At 42.5% G+C, this 18,371-nt stretch overlaps 1 protein-coding gene across 1 annotated transcript in view; it reads left to right on the top strand.

The window, feature by feature from the left end:
• CCND1 (cyclin D1) overlaps nucleotides 1-13,079 on the top strand; it is a 13,825-nt gene extending 746 nt beyond the window's left edge. The window contains exons 2-5 of the mRNA XM_041411369.1: nucleotides 1,320-1,535; nucleotides 1,978-2,137; nucleotides 7,121-7,269; nucleotides 12,277-13,079. Of these exons, the coding sequence (XP_041267303.1) occupies nucleotides 1,320-1,535; nucleotides 1,978-2,137; nucleotides 7,121-7,269; nucleotides 12,277-12,432 (681 nt within the window). The 3' untranslated portion in view covers nucleotides 12,433-13,079. The remainder of the gene's footprint in view (nucleotides 1-1,319; nucleotides 1,536-1,977; nucleotides 2,138-7,120; nucleotides 7,270-12,276) is intronic.
• Nucleotides 13,080-18,371: the final 5,292 nt, after the last annotated feature.

The raw sequence follows: 18,371 nt of genomic DNA, 5'->3' as shown, positions 1-18,371 counted from the left end.
GGAGCGGCTCCGGCCCGGCCGCCGAGCCCCGGGCCGCGCGGGGCCGCCGCCAGCCCCTGCCAGCTCGTGTTTTCTGGGGATTTTATTTTAAATTAATATCCTTGTACACGTATGCAAGCGGCTGCCCGTGCCAGTATTATGCGCCATCTTTGTTCTTTTATTTGCAAAGCAAAAGTGTTTATTAATCGGGAGAAAAACGAAGAAAGTCCCGGGGAGCAAAGCCAAGGGTGTGTGTGTGGCGGGGGGGAGCGGGGGAAGGGGCCGGGGGGGGAAGGTCGGGGGCCGGGGGACCCCGCTGGGGCTGCGGGCAGGGGGACCGGCCGGAGGGGCTCCGGCGTTTCTGGGGGGAGTTGCAGGGTGAAAGTTTCTTTGTTCAGCGTGAAGACAGGCTGGAGCTGCGGTCACCCCTCAAAGGCACGCTTGTGCTGCGGCAGCGAGCGGCAAGGTCGCTGGGAAAAAACAGTTGGAAAGGGCCTCGTCCCTGGCGGGACACGTCTGGGGGGGCTCCCAGGGCGAGCCCCAGGAGCTGGGCTACATTTTCATGCCTTTTCGGAAGCCCTGGGTGCCCGCGACGTATTTTTAATTAATTTTTGAAACCTCAGCGCCCTGCCTTGCTCTGGGAAACGTCGCGCCCGGCTGTGCTGCAGGGCGAGAGAGGGAGGCGGTGGATTTCACTTCGGGGGATCCTCCTGGAGCCCCCCAGCAGGACCAGAGGCACGGGGCTCGGTAAAGGACCTCCGCCGCTTCATTTTCAGCCTTTTTTGAGAGCTCGAATAATTTTTTAAATATTTTTAAATATTTTTTGAAAAGATGACGTCTAGGGAAATGAGGCTGGACGCCACCTTTGTGTCTCGACCGGAGAGGGGAATCGGCAGCACAACGGCAAATTAGATGAAAAAATAAAAGCGAAATAAATGAATCCGGGGCCGAGCCCGGCCCTGCACCCCGTTACCAACCACGGGGGTTAGCATTTTCCTCGGCTTTCCGTTTTCTTCCCTTGTAAAAAATTTGTTCTTAGGGGCTGGAAAACTGGGCACAGACCTCTTCTTCGATTACCCTCCTCCCCTTTTGCCATGAATCGCCTGCGGGTTTCTAACGCAACATTTCCCCCCACTTTGTCACTCGTGACTTTCATTTTCTTTGATGCCGCTGCTTTTCCCATATTTATCCATTTTCCCCAACTGCGTTTCTTCCTCGTCTCCTTCAACCTTGCCCTGCAAAGCCTGGGGGTGAGGGAGGAGGGAGGGCGAGAGCAGCGGGACAAGCCTGGCTTTCTCCTCAACTAAATTATTCTTCAACGATCTCTCTCCTTCTTGCAGGTTTGCGAGGAGCAGAAGTGCGAAGAGGAAGTTTTCCCCTTGGCTATGAATTATTTGGACAGATTTTTGTCGTTTGAACCCCTCAAGAAAAGCCGATTGCAATTGCTCGGAGCTACCTGCATGTTTGTGGCTTCAAAAATGAAGGAAACTATTCCTCTGACCGCAGAAAAACTGTGCATTTATACAGATAACTCCATTAGACCCGACGAATTACTGGTAATTTCACGTTCAATCACTTCAAGAATAAAAAAAAAAAACCAAAAAATCGAAACAAACATTTAAAAATATATATAAAAAATGCAGGGAAAAAAAAAAAAAAAAAAAAAGAGAGAATTGCAACTCCGCACGTTCGGAAGCGCCGGCCGCGACTGCGGGGCTGCTGGCGGCGGGGAGAGCTGTGGATGCGGCGGCGGGCCGGGATGGGATCCGGGATCGGGAGCGGGACCCCCCCGCGCTGCCGGGCGGGCGCTGGGCGGCCCGCGGGCTCCCCCTGCCGGCCCCGGCGGGCGCTGCCCCGGCGCGGGGGGACTCCCGCAGCCCGCGCCGAGCCCGGGACGGCGCCGCGCCCCGGCACCACCGTGTGCGAGCGGCTCTAACCACGCTCCCCCCCTTCTTCCTCTTCTCTCCTTCCCCCTTCCCGTCCCTCTTCTCTTTGCAGCAAATGGAGCTGCTGCTGGTGAATAAGCTGAAATGGAATCTGGCTGCAATGACCCCCCACGATTTCATTGAACATTTCCTTACTAAAATGCCTCTGGCAGAGGACACCAAGCAGATCATCCGTAAACATGCTCAGACTTTTGTGGCTCTGTGCGCTACAGGTATGAGCCCTGCACGTTGCGCAAAGCGCGTTGCTCCCCGACACGCGCCCACCCCCCGGCTTGTAAAGCTTCCCGTAGCTGTTGGTCTCAGGCGCGCTCGCAGAGCTGTGGGGAGGTAGTTTAAGCCCCGATTATTGCCCCTTGTTTGCAGAAGGTGGATTACTTTGGCAGAGGTAAGTTTTTCTTTTCAGAAGATATTTCGCTTCTGAGTCGGAGTTCTGTGTGGATGTCAGGGAGGGAGAGGGAGCAGCCCCCCGCCCCTCCCCGCTCTCTGTAGCTCAGCGTGGCACGATTTCCTCGCCTCCCCACACGGGTTTATGTGGGGGCTGCAAAAGGCTTACTGCCCGTGCGGGGAATCCCTCCCTCTGTGGATTCATTCTTTAGGACGAGTTTTTAAAGGCAGAGGGAGATTTTTTTTCCCTGTGAATAGCACCGCGTGGGGGTTTTAAACCTTCCCTCTTCAAGTTGCCTCTTCCCCCCTCTCCTCGGTGGATTGGAGGAGGGCCACGCGGCACAGAGGCTTTTCCTGGCACAGGACCGAGCCGCTGCCATCTGCACCCTCGTGACCACGTGCTGTGCTGGAGCCATGAGCAGGCCCGGCCTCCAAAGAGCCGTGGTATCCGCGCTCCGAAACCTCGGTGGCACCCGTTAGTGCCGCGTAGCTGGTTTTCCAGAGGTTGGATTTGGTATGAAAAGGTTGAAGGAAGATGGCAGGCGCTCAGAAGGAACAGACCAAAAAAAAAAAAAAACCCACACAAAAAAAAAAAAAAGTTTTATTTCACAGAACCGGCCCCGCTGCAAGGCCTAAAGATAGAATGACAAAGCCATAAAAGAGAAGTTTATAAACACTGGCATTGCTCTTCATTTTGGGCCTAACATCAGCTCATAGGTGAGGTTGCCTGGAGTAATGCTTGGTCCTGGGAGTGCCACAACCTTCAAAGCACCTGCAGCAACATTTTGGGAAAGTCCAGTGTGTCCCTCCATGCCAGGTTCTACCAGCTACGAGGCTGCTGCGACTCTGGAGGCGTGATTTGCTAAGTTTGGAGCTAAAAAGAACGGCCACCCGGGCTCCCCTTTGGATGTGGGGATGTTTAACCTAGGTTGTTGTGTTGGCAATGACAGGGATGAAAGCAAGAGTAGTTCAAAGGTTGGAGGCTTGCTAAGAGTCCAGTACTTTGATCTACTGTCGGTGTTGTTATGTTTCTTTTAGGAAGCACATCCAGAGCCTTTATTTAACACTGCTACACACCACAGCTGGAGAATGGATCAGTAAATGAGAACCATGTTCTGGGAGTTTTACTGAGCTTTAAAAAAAACCAGCGCTGAGCTCACCAGTTGGGGCCCTCTTCAGCTCCCTGCTGGAGTTGGGAATATTGCCTGGGGAAGGAGCGCTCAGGAAGGCTGCCACTAGGCTCTGTGTTTTTATTGTTATTTTTGGATGTCAGGGGTTTCTCTACCTTTTGCTTTTCTCATGACTTCTTTGTTGGCTAGTGAAGATCACATGTGGCTTAAGCAGCATCTGGACTTTGCTTTGCTGTTGCTGGGTTGTGCTGCATTTCCCCTTGCCAAAACGAACCTAGATGGACTGCAAATGCCTTGTGCTGCCTGGATGCTGCGAGGCCCGATCCAAAGTCCACTGGAAACACTGACAGCTCACTTAAGTGGCCTCAGGGGCAAGTGCAGTCTCTCCTTTGCTGTGTCCTCTTCTGTAAAGGAGGTTCTCCTACGAAGAGACTGCAAAATAATGCTTGCTTAGAAAACATACCCTTGGCCAGTTGGCTTACCAAGGTGAAGCCTGTGGAAGTGTTTGTAGATGAGTATGTATGTGTTTGCTCCAGAAAAAGAAGGTTACACTGCAAGGTGAAGTTGAGGGGAATTCCTCCTAGGCTCCCTCTCCAGTTGTCTGGCTAGTAGAAGTGGATTTGTTTGATTTGGTTTGGTTTTGAAAAATCCATTTTCACCAAAGGATGCCTTTGTGCTGTGGTAGGTTTGGGAGAAAAAGAGAAAAAGAAAAAAAAAAAAGAAAAAGAGAAAAGAAAAAAAAATTACCAAGGCTTGTTTGAAGTTAACACATAATTGAGCTTAATGAATGGGACTTTGGCATGGCAGAGCAAGGCAGGGAGAGCTCAAAAGGAAGCAGGCCTCTTTTGGCCCAAGTTAAGACCGGTGTTGAGGGAGAACTGCAGCTCTATACAAGCATAACAATGAATAGCAACAAATATTGGAGCTTCAGCATTTCATTATGTTCCTCTGGTTATCAAAACATACCAGGCTCCTTCATTATTATTATTATTATTATTATTATTATTATTATTATTATTATTACTGCTTTGGTCCTCTCCAAAGGAGAAAGAAAGATCCCCCTTTGAAATGAGCGCGTTACAATTCTCCCATTCACCGGCCTTTATAAAATTGGAAGTCTCAAGGTATGTGACCAGTTGGAACCTGTTGCATCTTGCAGCAAGTGATTTATGTTCACAGTTTTGATTTGCCTCAATGAAAAGATTTTCATTCATAGCCCCCAGCTCTCCAGACGGATGGAATTGCTGCTCCATTTAAAAAGGAAAAGGGGTGACTCGCCTTGTTAGGAATTTTTTTTAAAGCGCTGCAGCGCCTATATGCCTGCTTTGTCCTCCCTTCAGGGTGGCTGGCATTCTTCTCTCTCCTCCCCCTCCTCTCTCTCTCCCTCTCTCTCTTTTTAACAACGCTGAAGTTGTTTATTCTTTTTGGATGAAGTCTCAGATAGGCTACTGGGGATGTGTGCTTCAATTGATGGGGCCCCCTACCCCATTGTGGCTGTGTCAGGTCTAATTCATCTCACCGAAGCCCCCTTGTTCCTGAGCGCTCAATAGCGCAAGATGAGGCGATGGAGGCTGACAATGATGCCACACTCTTCACTTGGGGGCATCCAATTACAGGCGAGAGGGGCCCCCTGATTAATATGCTGAAATTAGTGGCCTCTGCCACAAATAATTCCTTGTTGAGTTGCAACAAAAAGGCAGTCCATGCTGCTTGTCTGGAGTGGTTATAGGGACAGACACAAACTGGTCATTTAAACTTCATTATCACTTTTCCACCTTGGAAAGAATGAGGGTGTGACTATGAATTCATGTTCTTGTTTACTGCTCCATTTAAAAGAAGAACACAAATATTAATCCCAAACGTGATCCTGTCAGGACGGGCTCATTAAAGTGACACATTTTGGTCATGTCCCGTTTGTGGAGCATCGTAAACAGTGTCGGGAAGGCACTGCCACCCTACCCCTCTGAGCAACTCCATCCTGGTGGGATCCCTGCTGGGAATCCCCCATTTCCAAAGTCCACCTGCAGGTCTGTGTCAGTATTTCAGTTCAGGACTGGCTTTGGAATGGCAGAACTTTTTGGTTTTTTTTGGAAATGACAGCAGCTTTCTAGAAGGTGGGTGTGTTTATATCTGCCTGGAAACAGCCAGGTTAGGAAAAGGGGTCAAACCAAATTTATTTTGATATGTTTATTTTAACATAAATGAGATGGCTTTAGCTCGAGCTTCCCTTTTCGCTGGCAGTGCATCCTCAAAGCATGGCCAGAATTTCGTGTATCAGTTTAATTTTGGAGGTTCGCTAAGTGCCCCTTTGAAGGTGGGTATTGGTCGGGGCCACAGTGGAGTGTCAGAGGTGTCTGAATAAACAGATTCAGAGCCAGGACTTCCATGGAGTCCTGAAGGCTTTAGTTCCACTTGTAAAACATTTACACGAAAGTTATTTTATCATAATAAAGGAGATGCATGATTTAATACTTAAACAGTTCCACTGAGCCCTCTAAGCTGTCCATTCCTTTGATTTCATTCAGGGGTTTGACAGATGGTTTATGTTTTTCCAATCCAGAGGAAGTTGTATTCTGATAAAAGCTGAAGGAATGTATCTCAGGTTCTGGTGTACATTGCGGTGTTTCCCTTTCTCCCTCACAAAATTGGACCTTGACTTGTGCCGCTTGCTTCCTTTGTTCCCGATTCTCCTCCAAGGTGTTTCGATGGCACAGATCAAATGCATTCCTGCTCAGTAGAAAAGAGTCTTATCAGTAAAATGGAGACTATTATTATTAAAAAAAACCTAGAAAAACTCAAACCAAACCAAACAAACCCAAAGGAAAAACATGCTAAATGGCAGAGATAGCCCCTTAAGGGATCCTGGGAGTGGCTTTGTGGAGAGACCTACAGCAATGCAGTCTGGAAGGGGGCCCAGCCTCTTGTCAGCATGGTGTCACATCAGAATGTAACTGATTGTCCGCCAATTCTTGGGACCCCCGTCACTTAGTTATGCCACATTTACATTAAATCCCTGTTGCCAGGATGGATGGCAGCCACTGACAAGAGACTAGGTTGAGACAAAGCATTTTAAAGATGAAACCTTAATTTAAATATGGATTATCTGCCTCCTGACAGGGTTAAGCAGTCTTTCTCTTTTCTTTCTTTTTGTTGATGTTGTTCATTAAAGCAATATTCCTTTGAGTGTCAGAGCAAAGGTTTCTGCTTTAAAGGGGCCCAGGACTCGTTGTTAGAGTGCACCTTGGATCTGACCATGCAAAACACTGCAGGATGTGAACAGGTTTTCTCAGATGTGCAGTGCCATTGACCCCCCTGGCATTATTCACAGGAGCAAAGTATTTAACCCTGGAAAAATGGGGGCCCTGCTTATGATAAAAGTACCTCCAAGTGATGAATGGCCTCTGAGGCCCGGTGCCAGGAAGGGCCACTCTCTGCAGAGCAGTTGCTCATGTGGATAAATGTTTGCAGGTTTGGACCTGTAAGAGTTTCAGAGCAGGAGGCACCTTTCTGCTCACCATTTTTGCTGCCTTTTTGAATGCAATAGTTGGCAGCTGAAAGCCATGCTGGTACAAAGAGTGTATGTGTATGGACAGGCTTCTCCTAAAGCAATCATTTCAGTCTTTTTTTTTTTTTTTTTTTTTTTTTTTTTTTTTTTTTTTTTCTTCTCCTTTCTTCATACAGATATTAAATTTATTTCAAACCCACCCTCCATGATCGCAGCTGGCAGCGTGGTAGCAGCTGTGCAAGGCCTGCATCTGGGGAACACTAACACTTTCCTCTCCTATCAATGCCTCACACATTTCCTATCACAAGTTATCAAATGTGATCCGGTAAGTGACTCTTTCTCTCGGTTGATCTCCTGCGTTAAGGGTTTTTAAGAATGAATGCCTGCTTACTGCACGAGAGCTAATCTGACAGTAAATCTTGGGAAAGGTCAAGCCTCAGAGTGGGGGTTCTCAATGTGTTCTCTTGTGCCCACTGTTTGCCTTGCTTGTTTGGCCGTTGTGATGCCCACTGATAATCTGTGATGCCCGGTTGGGAATGGTGCATCCAGCTCTGGTGTTTGGGACAGGAGGATGTGGCAGAGGCTGTGTTTGGCTGGGGGTAATTGAACCAGGAGCCCCTGTAAAACAAAACTTGGGGAATAAGACCAGGAAACAGTTGCTGAGACCTTGTGGTATCTCTGACCTTATCTTTGACCATTCTTGAGGCCTTTTATTGTGCCAAGTGGTGTGAAAAAGCTCTTCTTAAAAGAGTTCTAATGATCTAATTTGGTTTATTACGTGCTAGACCTTCACAGTAGCTGGTATTGAATTCCTTTTTGGAAGAAGTGCTTGTCCCACGACTTTCTGACAAGGTAGATGGTCCTCACAGGACCCTTCATTTTGCCCTGCAGCTTCCAGGAGATGCACATCAGTAACTAGTGAGCAATAAACCTTTCATGAGTGAATGGGCCAGGAAGGGAGCCTACAAGGAAGACCTAAAGTCAATGATCCATGTCATAATGGTGTGTGAAGTTGGGGCAGAGTTGAGCTTTGTATTGTAACAATGTGGAAGACCAATAAATAGATGCTTTAAAAAGGTTCTTGTGAGGTCTCCAAGCCCTGGACAATGAGTCAAATAAAGACAACTCTGTGGTTAGGAGCAGAATCTTGGAGATGCTGTTAAATTATTTTACATGTTAATAATTTAAATGTATAGAAAACTGTCCCAGCCCAGCCACTGCATAACTGGCTTTTTTTGATGGGATTGAGCAATTTCTTTGCAATTAATTATTCTCAAATGAATATTTTACTTTTGATAGACTACGTGAAACAATTGCTGAAAAATGCAGTATGTCAGCTTGTTATTTTATGTTATCACCTGAACAGTGCCTCAGTATTGAGCACCTTCTTTTTGCCACTTATATCACTGCAGCTGAGGTAATAGTGTGGAAGTGTTAAATGCTCTAGGGACCTGAAATGCTGAATACTCTTAAGAAATGCTGAACTAATGGGCTGCTCAGTTTGGTATGCACGTGTGACGCTTTTAGTCAGTTTGTGAACTATGCAGATAATTCCAGTGTGTGGTTGGCCACTGTCCAGGGTGAGATGTTTGAAGCAGGTACTGAGGGAAAATGCTTGCTATCTGTCCAGGCAGCATCTTGATTCAAGCAAGATGATTTAACCATTCCTGATACTGGGCACTGAAGTGGATTCTCTCATATCATGCAGAACAACGGCCTGTCCTTATGTGACTTAGTTGATGACAGAGCTCTTGAAAAAGAAAACAAAGTTGCTTTATAAAGAAAAGAGGATTTTTTGATTGTTTCATTTTAATTGTCCTGAGTCATTGCAAGGCCACAATCTGTTTGACCTGGGCTTGGTTAACAGTTTGAAAAGGGAGTAACTCCCCTTCAGCTTCCAGTGCTAAATATACTCACGTGTTAGGTAGAAATAAGGATTTTATATGGATTGCTACAGAAAATTAGCATCACAAAGTTCTGTGTCTGTACAGATATATTGACATGTTTGGAGTGGAATAAGGAAACAGTTGTTCTGGGAGAGGAATCTGCTTGGTTTCATAAAGAGCATGATTCCCCTGCAGGGAGACTTTCCCAAAATACCTGTCTGTGTAACCCGTGGTATCAAATGCCATTCCTGCTATCCCATTTCACTGGGATTTGTATGAAGTGTGCTATGCCCCAGTGATGGTTCCCCTTGTCATGGAACAGGTTTTATATTGGATAGTCTTGGAATGTTAAGAGCAGGGCTGGTGGTCCCCCTGATGATCTGTTAGCTGGAGCACAGGTCTGTTGGATTTCAGGTTACATAATTACACTTTTTTACCTTTAGTCTCTAAGAGACCTGAATCTAAAGTAAAATGAATATCACCTGATTGGAATTCCTTTATGGTTTGTGTTTATATGTTGGTAGGAGTCCAATTTCCCATTTTGCCTTTGATCAGGGGTAATTAGAAGTCAGATAATCACAATTAGTAGTCTTGGGCTGTCTTCCATCATTCTATTCTTGACCCCATCATCCAAACAGATGGAATTTTACCTGACATTCATTTCCAGGCCAGAAATTTGCTGAACTAGATTAGATTGGGTCTCCATGCTGTCTGTTAGTGCATTGGAATTCGCCTCCTGCCTGCCCCTTCTCAGAGGCACCTTCAAACATGTGCTTGTTATCCAGAACGGGTCAGGCAGGAACAAAGGATTTCCAAGCAGTTCCTTTTTTGTTGTTGTTTGTTTCCTTTCCTATGTGACCCTGGAGTCTGATCATGTCCACTGTGTCTTAAAGGTATTTGACCACATCAGTTAAGCTAGCAAGTATTTTTTTTCTTTTTTTCTTTTTTTTTTGTCTTTTTTTTTCACTGAGGAGCTTAATTAATCCAGGAAGGGTTTATGACCTTGAACAAACTCTGGGCATTGAAAATTTGGGTAGTGAAGCAGAAAAGTTGTTGGGAGAAGTTATCAGAGTAATGCACAAGTTTTGTATTTGCTTTTCAGTGTTGGAAAGTAGTGAGAATGAAAACCGCTTTGGTGAGGTTGTTCACAGTGAATTTTATGTTCTGCAGTTGTTTTTTGCTAGCTCTAATGCATTCCTACAGGCAAACTATTTATCTAATAGCCATGTGAATAAGACATGGACAAAATGCCTTAAAGAGTAAAAAAACCTTTTCATTCAACTGTAGCTTAAGACAGTCTGTTCATAATATATTGTAAAGATTGTTTTTAAAAAAAACAGTTACAGCATGCTGCACTCTGAGAATTTTAAATGAAAAAAAAAATCTGTGGGCAAAAAGTACCTTTAAATTACATAGTCCTATTTAATTATTCATAACTGAACTCCAGAGGGAGAAGAATAGGTATTTATAGAATTCTTTTGAATGGTTTTAGTTTTCAGAGCTCAAACACGCTATATGCAAATGGTCAGGACTAAAAAAAAAAAAAAACAACCCATCATTTGAAGTTCCCATCAATAAAACCATACGATCTACTCCCACTTGAAAAAAAAAACAAAACAAAACCCAAAACAGAACCCAAGAGGATTCATTTTGCTCTGAAAAATAAAAATGCTTTCAGTTTGGACCACTGAGCATGCTAAAAGAGAATTATCCTCAGAAGTGGCTTTGTAAAGCCAGGAACACCTAAAGCTGTGCTGGTGTGGACTCTTTAATGTGCCTGTGGTACAAGGGGGAGCCATACAGTCAGGATTGATCCGTCATATCTGGAGGAGGGCTGGGTGCAGGGACTTCATAGAGACCTTATTGTGGAGGCCAGAGGTATGCAGGAGCCAAAGGCATGATGACTTTAGGATATGAAGCGTTTCTTTTTGTCATTTAAAACGCTGTGTGTCTCTGTCAAGAGGAAATATTACACTAGGCTTTAAACCAGGAAAGGTCATAGGTTATGTGTTTTCAGTGAGCTGTAACTGATGGTCTGATCTGCTTAGAGGTAGGATTAACCTCCCTCTCTCTCAGAAAGGACTTGCAGAGAATTGTTTGCTTGGGTTTCTAATCTTATTTTACCCCAAATGCCATGTGCCCTTATTGGTGGCAGAGGAGATTCTTGTGGTAGTGGAATCAGTGAAAAGCTGGTAGATCACACAAGAAGCCTCTGAATGAAGGCAGAATTGAAACTGGGAAATAAAGAAAACAGCAGGCAGGTCACCCTCTCAGGAAAACAACATTCATTCTCAGTCATGCACATCCTAACACTTTTGACGGCAATTTATCATGGAAGACTGGGTTCACCGCAAGGGCTAACACATGTCATAGGTTAAATCAGAAAAGGCAATGCTGAAAGGAAACTTCAAAGTCCTTCATACACAGAGTTAAAGATGTTTGCAGGGAAAGCTTACCATGTTTGTTACAAAGATGAGGGTAAACAGCACGCTGGATGAGTTTTGGCAGAATGCTGTGGGATTGTTTGGCCTGTTTAGGGCACCATTTCTGTGTCATTGCAGTGGGTGTACAGGCTTCCACAGCCTGCAGGAAGCTGTGCAGGTTGAGCTAAAAGGCCTTCTCCAATTCTGGCTGCTGGGAATCTGATATCTCTCCTCATGGTATGGCATAACGCCTGGGGGAAGTTGCCTTTCCCCACCACAGACAGGATCTTTCTTAGTTCTTTATGGTTTTTTTAATTTCCAGCGAGGCCTGTGCAGCCTCCTGAACCCTCAGGAGGAATGTGTGCACATCCAGCTTGGAGAAAATGCTTTGGAAGTGAGGGGAAAACGTCTCAGCCTGACTGAGATTTCCAGATGGATGTGGTAGCACACAGGAAGCTTGGATGGGCTTAGTAGTGCGTGGTGCTTCTGAGAGACCTCTCCCTTTTGGGGTCTGACAGCCCAGTCCATCTCTGGAGATGCTGACAGGGTTAGGAATTTTATCAGCTGGACATTGCAGCACCTGGCACGCAGCTTTGGCCATGGGCAGCTCAACATATATATGGCATTTCTGTCACTGGAATTTAGCCTTGGGAAGAAAGTCTCTGTTGGTGAGCACTGCTTCCAGCAGACTCTGCTGCTGAAGGGTTCCTGGGGTAAAAGTAGAAATCACAGCTGTGAGCAGTAGGGAGAGAGGCTTGTAGAGAACTGTAAAGAGCACAGGCAGAGAAGCAGCAGTGCAAGGTACAATCTGCAGAAAAAACAGGCTTGCTCAGCCAGTCCTTTCACTGTCAGGTGCTTCTGCTCTTCCCACCCTCCTTTCCAGCCTGCTGCTCTCCCAGATAACCTGGTAACATTTCTCTTGCTTTGTCAAAAAAACGGTGTTTTAGCCTGTGACCTTTCTAAAGGACTCTTGGGTCTCTCTCTCTCTCTGTCTGTGTCCCCTTGCATTGCACCCTCCTGCAGGATTGTTTACGAGCCTGCCAAGAACAGATTGAGTCGCTCCTGGAGTCCAGTCTACGCCAGGCACAGCAGCACAACATATCTTCAGAAACAAAGACTGTAGAGGATGAAGCAGACCTCTCCTGCACACCTACTGATGTGCGAGACGTGAACATTTAAAGAGGACTTCTTCCTAAATGGATTTGCTTGGCAAGAAAAGCAGACAAAGAAAGGGCATCTGAGAAGGAATCGGCATCAGGATCTCCCCCCCAGAAACCCTTTTCTCCAGGACATTTTTATACCAGAAGGGAAAACCAGTCTTGTTATATTTTTTTCTTGCTCTGTCTCCCTTCCATCTGTGACTTCAAACAAACAAATAAACAAAAAATACCCCAAAAACTGTCTTAAAAAAAGAAAAAAATAGTATTTGCATTACCCCCAGGGGTTTGTGCTACAAAAATAGAGGATTTTATACAATAATAATCAACTAGTTTTTATATTAAAGTGTTCTTGTCTGTATGTTGTAAAAATAGGCATTAACACACGAAATGTCTCCAGGGGAGGTATTAGATTTGATTTCGTACATATAAAACAAACCAACCAACCATTTTTAAAGTAGAAGAGGGTTTTTTTTTTTTTAGATAGTAAATGAAATATTCTTTTTCTTTAAAGAGCATAGCTTTAACGCAGTTCTAGGCTTTTCTGTATCTTGCTTGCTTATGCATTTAGTCACTTTATAATTCATCTGTAAATGTTTATTTTATTTCCTTAGGTTTTTTTTTTTATCCTCTTCACCTTATAAATGGTTAACGTAACCCATAAGTTAGTGTATGTTAGTATGCAGCATTATTATATGTTAATTTTTTTTTTTTTTTTTTTTTTTTTTTTTTTTTTTTTTTTTTTGTGCCTGTGGATTGCCTGTGCATTGAGGCATTTGTAGGGTTCCAGCTTAGTGTGGTTGGGAAAGGCCAATGTACTACTCATACAGGACCCTATTATAAAGAGAAACCGAAATAGTGACATAATATATTATATTTTTGTAATCTTCCTATTTTTGTAGTTACCTGTGTAAAAATGCTGTTCTGACCCCACAGATATTCAGCCTAATTATAGTCAGGTTCAATCCACAGTTCAGTCTTTTTTTTTTTTCTTGTTCGTTTGTAATATTCTGAAACCATTCCATTCAAAGCACTTTCAGTCCATTAGATATAGGAAATACATTCTTTTATTGTGTGGAATTTTTTTTTTGTTTGTTTGTTTTTTTAATGGAATGGTTTGGAAATATATAAAGTGCTTGTTGGCAAACTTGGAATTGCAAAGCAAGTGCATTTAACTATGGTGTTAGAGGAGAGGTGATTGTTTTTTTCCGAAGGTTGTGTTCCAGTGAGAGAAAATTGCATTCACAAATTGCCAGGATATCTTCCTTTCCTTTTCTATAGAAAAGTTTGGAGTTTAGAACCCTTTGGTGCCAACTCATCTTTATAAATTAGGGGCCTTAAAGGTTCACATATAGGACACATAGTTTTAAGGATTATCGCTAGATGTTTTTACAACTGAAGGTTTTTAAACACTAAAATATATAATTTATAGTTAAGGCTAAAAAGAATATTTATTGCAGAGGATGTTCATAAGGCCAGTATGATTTGTAAATTAATGCAATCACCCCTTTTGAAAAAGAAAATCTTTCTACCCTTGGTGTTGCAATTTTAACCCAGCTTATTAAAGCAAAAAAAGGATATGCTTCAAAGAACAAACCCAAAACCAGGCAGTCTATTTGGCCCCTTCCTATACATTTTCAAAAGCAGTCTAACCATGAAAAAACACCATAGTTAATAGATATGAAAATTGGAGTACTTGAAAGAAGTTTTTATTCCAGAATATGCCCCATTTGTTTTTTTTTTTTTTATTTAGCTACAAATAGAAAATTTGCACATCTTGGCTATGTATCTTTTTATTATTATTTTAGAAAGTAGCTGAAGGGACGTGGACATAGCTGTTGAAGTTGATGCTCGAGGAGAATGTGATGGTGAAATGTATGTGAGAAAACTGCCGCTAAGGTGTTGATTGTAAAAAAAAATAACAACAACAAAAAAGAACAAAAAAATGAAAAAAGATAAAAAATTCAAAAGATAAAAAAAAAAAAGAAAAAGACGAAAGGAGTGGATGCTCCATTTTTATTGAGCTGCTATGGATAAATTCCCAGCATGGTTTGAAAAAAAATTAACATTGCTTTTCTGTATCTTTGTCATTGTGTTTTGCTGCTATTTTGTGGATCAGTTTTTTTTTTTTTTTTTTGTTATACAATGTCATATACTGCCATGTAATAGGTTTTAATTTTCTCATAGAAAATTATATTATTGACATCATTTTTTTGTAGATTTTTTATGTGATCAATTTTTACTTAATGTGATTACTGCTCTATTCCAAAAAAGGTTCCTGTTTCACAATACCTCATACTTCAGTTACCCGTGTCTAGACCAGGTTTTGATGTTCTTACAGTGCCTCATAGTTCTACTGCAAACGGAAATGCATCGAACGTTGCTCTGAATGGGTCTCTGCATTAATTTAAAAACTAGCAGACATTTCAGAAGATCAATTAATATCAAGGGTTGGTTGTTTTTCAAAAGATTGGGTTGGTTTTGTTTTTTTTTGTTTTTTTTTTTTTTTTTTTTTTTTGTTTTGTTTTGTTTTTGTTATGCATTTTGTAAAGCTGGATTCTTTGTCTGATCTGGGGTTTATTATCATAGTAGTTTTAAGTTGTGTTACTAGCCACATTGATATATGAAAGGTGCATTATAATATAACTCTTGTGTGCCACCTGATGTGGTTCTCCCTCAGCTGGGACACATCATTTGGTATGATAGGTTATCTTCTGGAACTCTAAGTATTTTGTGTGTTTAATCTGTTATGATATACTAGGGGTTTTTTGTTTGTTTTGGTTTTTTTTTTTTAAATAATTATAGCATAATGCTAATTTAAAAAAAAGCCTGTAAATCTCATAAATAAGCCAGCTAACAGAGTTGTATGCTGAAGAATAATCTAGCTGTTGCCTGTATGCTGCTAAACCAAAACAGAATTAGAACTCATTTTGAGGCAAATGCAGTTAAGATCCTACATAGTGCATAAATAAGCATTGCAATGCTACTAGCAGTCGCAGGACCCAGGAGGACTGGATATATTCTGTCCAAATTTCAGGAACATTTCTTACTGCTTACCTCATAAAACACTTCTGTTTGTGGCATCTCTGTGTCTCTGAACCAAACATGATTATTGAGTTTAGTGCTTGTTGGTTTTATTATGTGTTACACTGAGTGGTAGTGTGTACTGCAAATTTTTTTTGAAATATTGTATGTACTGAAAAAGGCCAAATCCAGATAAGTGGGTTCACGTGCCAACAGAGATGCTTTATTTGTCACATTATTATAACAATCTGTAGTAAGCAAAAGCAATTCAGATTTGTACATTTTTATATTGTACTTATTGGCATCACTGGTCTGAAATGCACATTTTCACCAACAGACCTGTAACAGACAAGTTTCCAGCAAAAAAAATCTAAAGAAATAGAAATAAAATTGGTAAAACCCAACTGTTGTCGTCTTTTAATTTACATTTATTTTTAATTGCCTTGAAAATGCTGAATGGTTGTAACTGCCTGGTGCTGTGAGTAAAGCACGTGACATTTTCTAGGTTTGACACACTCTAAAAGCTGAAGACCTTTTGTTGCTGTTTTAGGAAACCGTGGGTGTTTCGAGCCATGGGTAGGTAACTGCCTGCCTGTCACACCAACGTGTATTTTTAAAGAAGCAAAATATTTTTTTTCCCTGCCTGAAGACTTTATTTTTCACATTAAAGGAAATTAGTCATAGTAAAATGCCCCTTTGGTGGTGCATGTGAATAAAGGGTAAGACAAAGTAGGTGTTGGATGGCACAGAATGCTCGCTGGTACTTTCTCATCAGTGGAAGGTTTTGTGTCCCAGAACACCTTTACAGAAGACAGCTGGTTTTAAAAGCCAGTTGGTTAAGCTGCCTTCTTCTCTGTGCCTTCCCCTCAGACAGCTTTTACAGCTAAGAGAATACGGAATAAACCTGAAAAACGTTAAAGCCAACTAAAAGAATGTCAGAAAAGAACTGGACCTAGGACAGGAATTAGGGACAAAATAAAATGAGAAAAAAATTATAACCTCTGTTCCAATACACAATCCAAAATATCTCTGAAAATAGGGGTTGCACATTATTATTTTTAATTTTATTCAGAGCTGAACACAGCAGAAACAGCTTATTTTCAGTGGAGATGGTCAAGCTTATAACCTATGTATTTGGTTATTTTTCCTGTGAAATGATTTCTGCCTTAAAAAAAATTTTGTAAAAGGCCAAGTGCTTCTCCTCCCTGTCACAAATTAGAAATTTGGTATCTACCTTCTGAGTTTCCCATTGACTAAACTTCACGTTACAACTGATTCTGTGCAGAGAGTGCAGCGCAGGAAATGAAAAATGAAACTGCCGAGCTGACTTCTAACATGCTAATCGTTGTCTAGTGCAGAATAAGCTCCTTTCAGGCCAGTTACCACTAGATGGGAAACCACCTGCATCAGAAGAATCCACCACTAGATGGGAAACCACCTGCATCAGAAGAATCCCAGATGAGCTTGTGAGAGCTCGGTGGTATCCCAGTCATTTCAGCCAGAAACCTGAAGCCTGTGTGGTCTGCTGCGAAATCCCAGGTCAGGTGGGTGAAGTAAAACCAGTACAAAGGGGGTCTGGTTTGTTCCTTTTGCAATGGGGAGCTCCTCTGTACAGTGAGTTACACTGGGAGGTGGAAAACACTGGAAGATGACCTGAACTAAACTCACAGGGACTTCAGAAACACATCAAGCCAAAGCTTAAACTGATCTGGGCCAAAAATGATTAATTTTTTCCAGCATAAAAAAACCCCAAAACTCCAGAAAGAACAAATAGCTTTCTTTTGTATGGCTGATAGCTCATCCTTCTGATCTTAAGTGTTTGAAAACCAAGTGAGGACACACTTAGGGGATCTTGACTTCTCACAAAAATCTTGTGCTGATAAAAACATTAGAGTGATTCAGTGAGAAATGTAAACCTGTGTTTGGTTCAATGTGTTAAGTAGGTTTTGCCATTCCCATCTCTTTTATAAATGCTGTTAAACTGACTAAGTGTTGTGACTTAAGTAGGTTTAAGCCCACATAGCTCTATTATTTACATTTTCCTTCTCCTGAACATCATCTCTAAATGCAGACTCCTAAATTTGAATGCTGGGTGAACTATGCCAGTATTACTCACATTGCAAAGGGCAGAAAGACAAGAATGTAGCAAGAAAAACAATTTACTATAGGCTGTAAAAAATATGCACGTTCAGCTAGACTATGCTGTAGCTTATTAAAGGGAAAAGTACTGTAATTTTTTTTGAGACATGTACAAAGAAAAACCTCCAACAGACCTCCCAAAAACCTTCCCAGTTCCATTGCTGAATTCAGGCCATTTGACAATCTTGGACCTTTTATGAACACTTAAGTTCAAATGCTCTTTATGAAACAATAAACAAGAACTAGCAAATGAAAAAAAGACTCATAATCCACTTTCATTCAAGCACAGCTGGCATTTTAAGTGATAGAAAACTCTGTAAGATAGAGGAGAATGTTGGAGCTGCTGTTTTTAAAAGATTCACAGGAATGACCCATGCACATGGGCTACATACGCTGAGATTCCTGCAATGGGACAATGGCAGTAAAGCTATAAATGATGGCATTTTAATGAATTTTAATGAATTCCTGTTGGCATCATTTTATGAGAAATGTATCTCTTCAGACAAACAAGGTATTTTTATGATCCCACAAATATAATTGCTCGTAGTAATTGCTTTGGCATGGCCAGCATAGATTCCCATGTTTCTAAGTCCCACACCATATTCCAATCCAGTGATGAGAAAGGGATTGCAAATTAGTCAATGGGATTGCACTGACAATGGGACATTTGCCAGACTTCTGATTCTGTTCTTTATGGCCAAGCAGGACCAAATGTAGAAGGAAGGGAAAAGTTACCCATTTGCTTTTTGATTGTCATAAACATTTAGGAATGAAACCAGAAATAGTTCCTTGCTGATC

Source organism: Onychostruthus taczanowskii, unplaced genomic scaffold (assembly GCF_017590055.1).
Source record: "Onychostruthus taczanowskii isolate IOZ18803 unplaced genomic scaffold, ASM1759005v1 scaffold101, whole genome shotgun sequence".
NCBI lineage: Eukaryota > Metazoa > Chordata > Aves > Passeriformes > Passeridae > Onychostruthus > Onychostruthus taczanowskii.
Note: the sequence above shows the minus strand (reverse complement) of the source record. Positions and strands in the feature narration are given on the sequence as shown.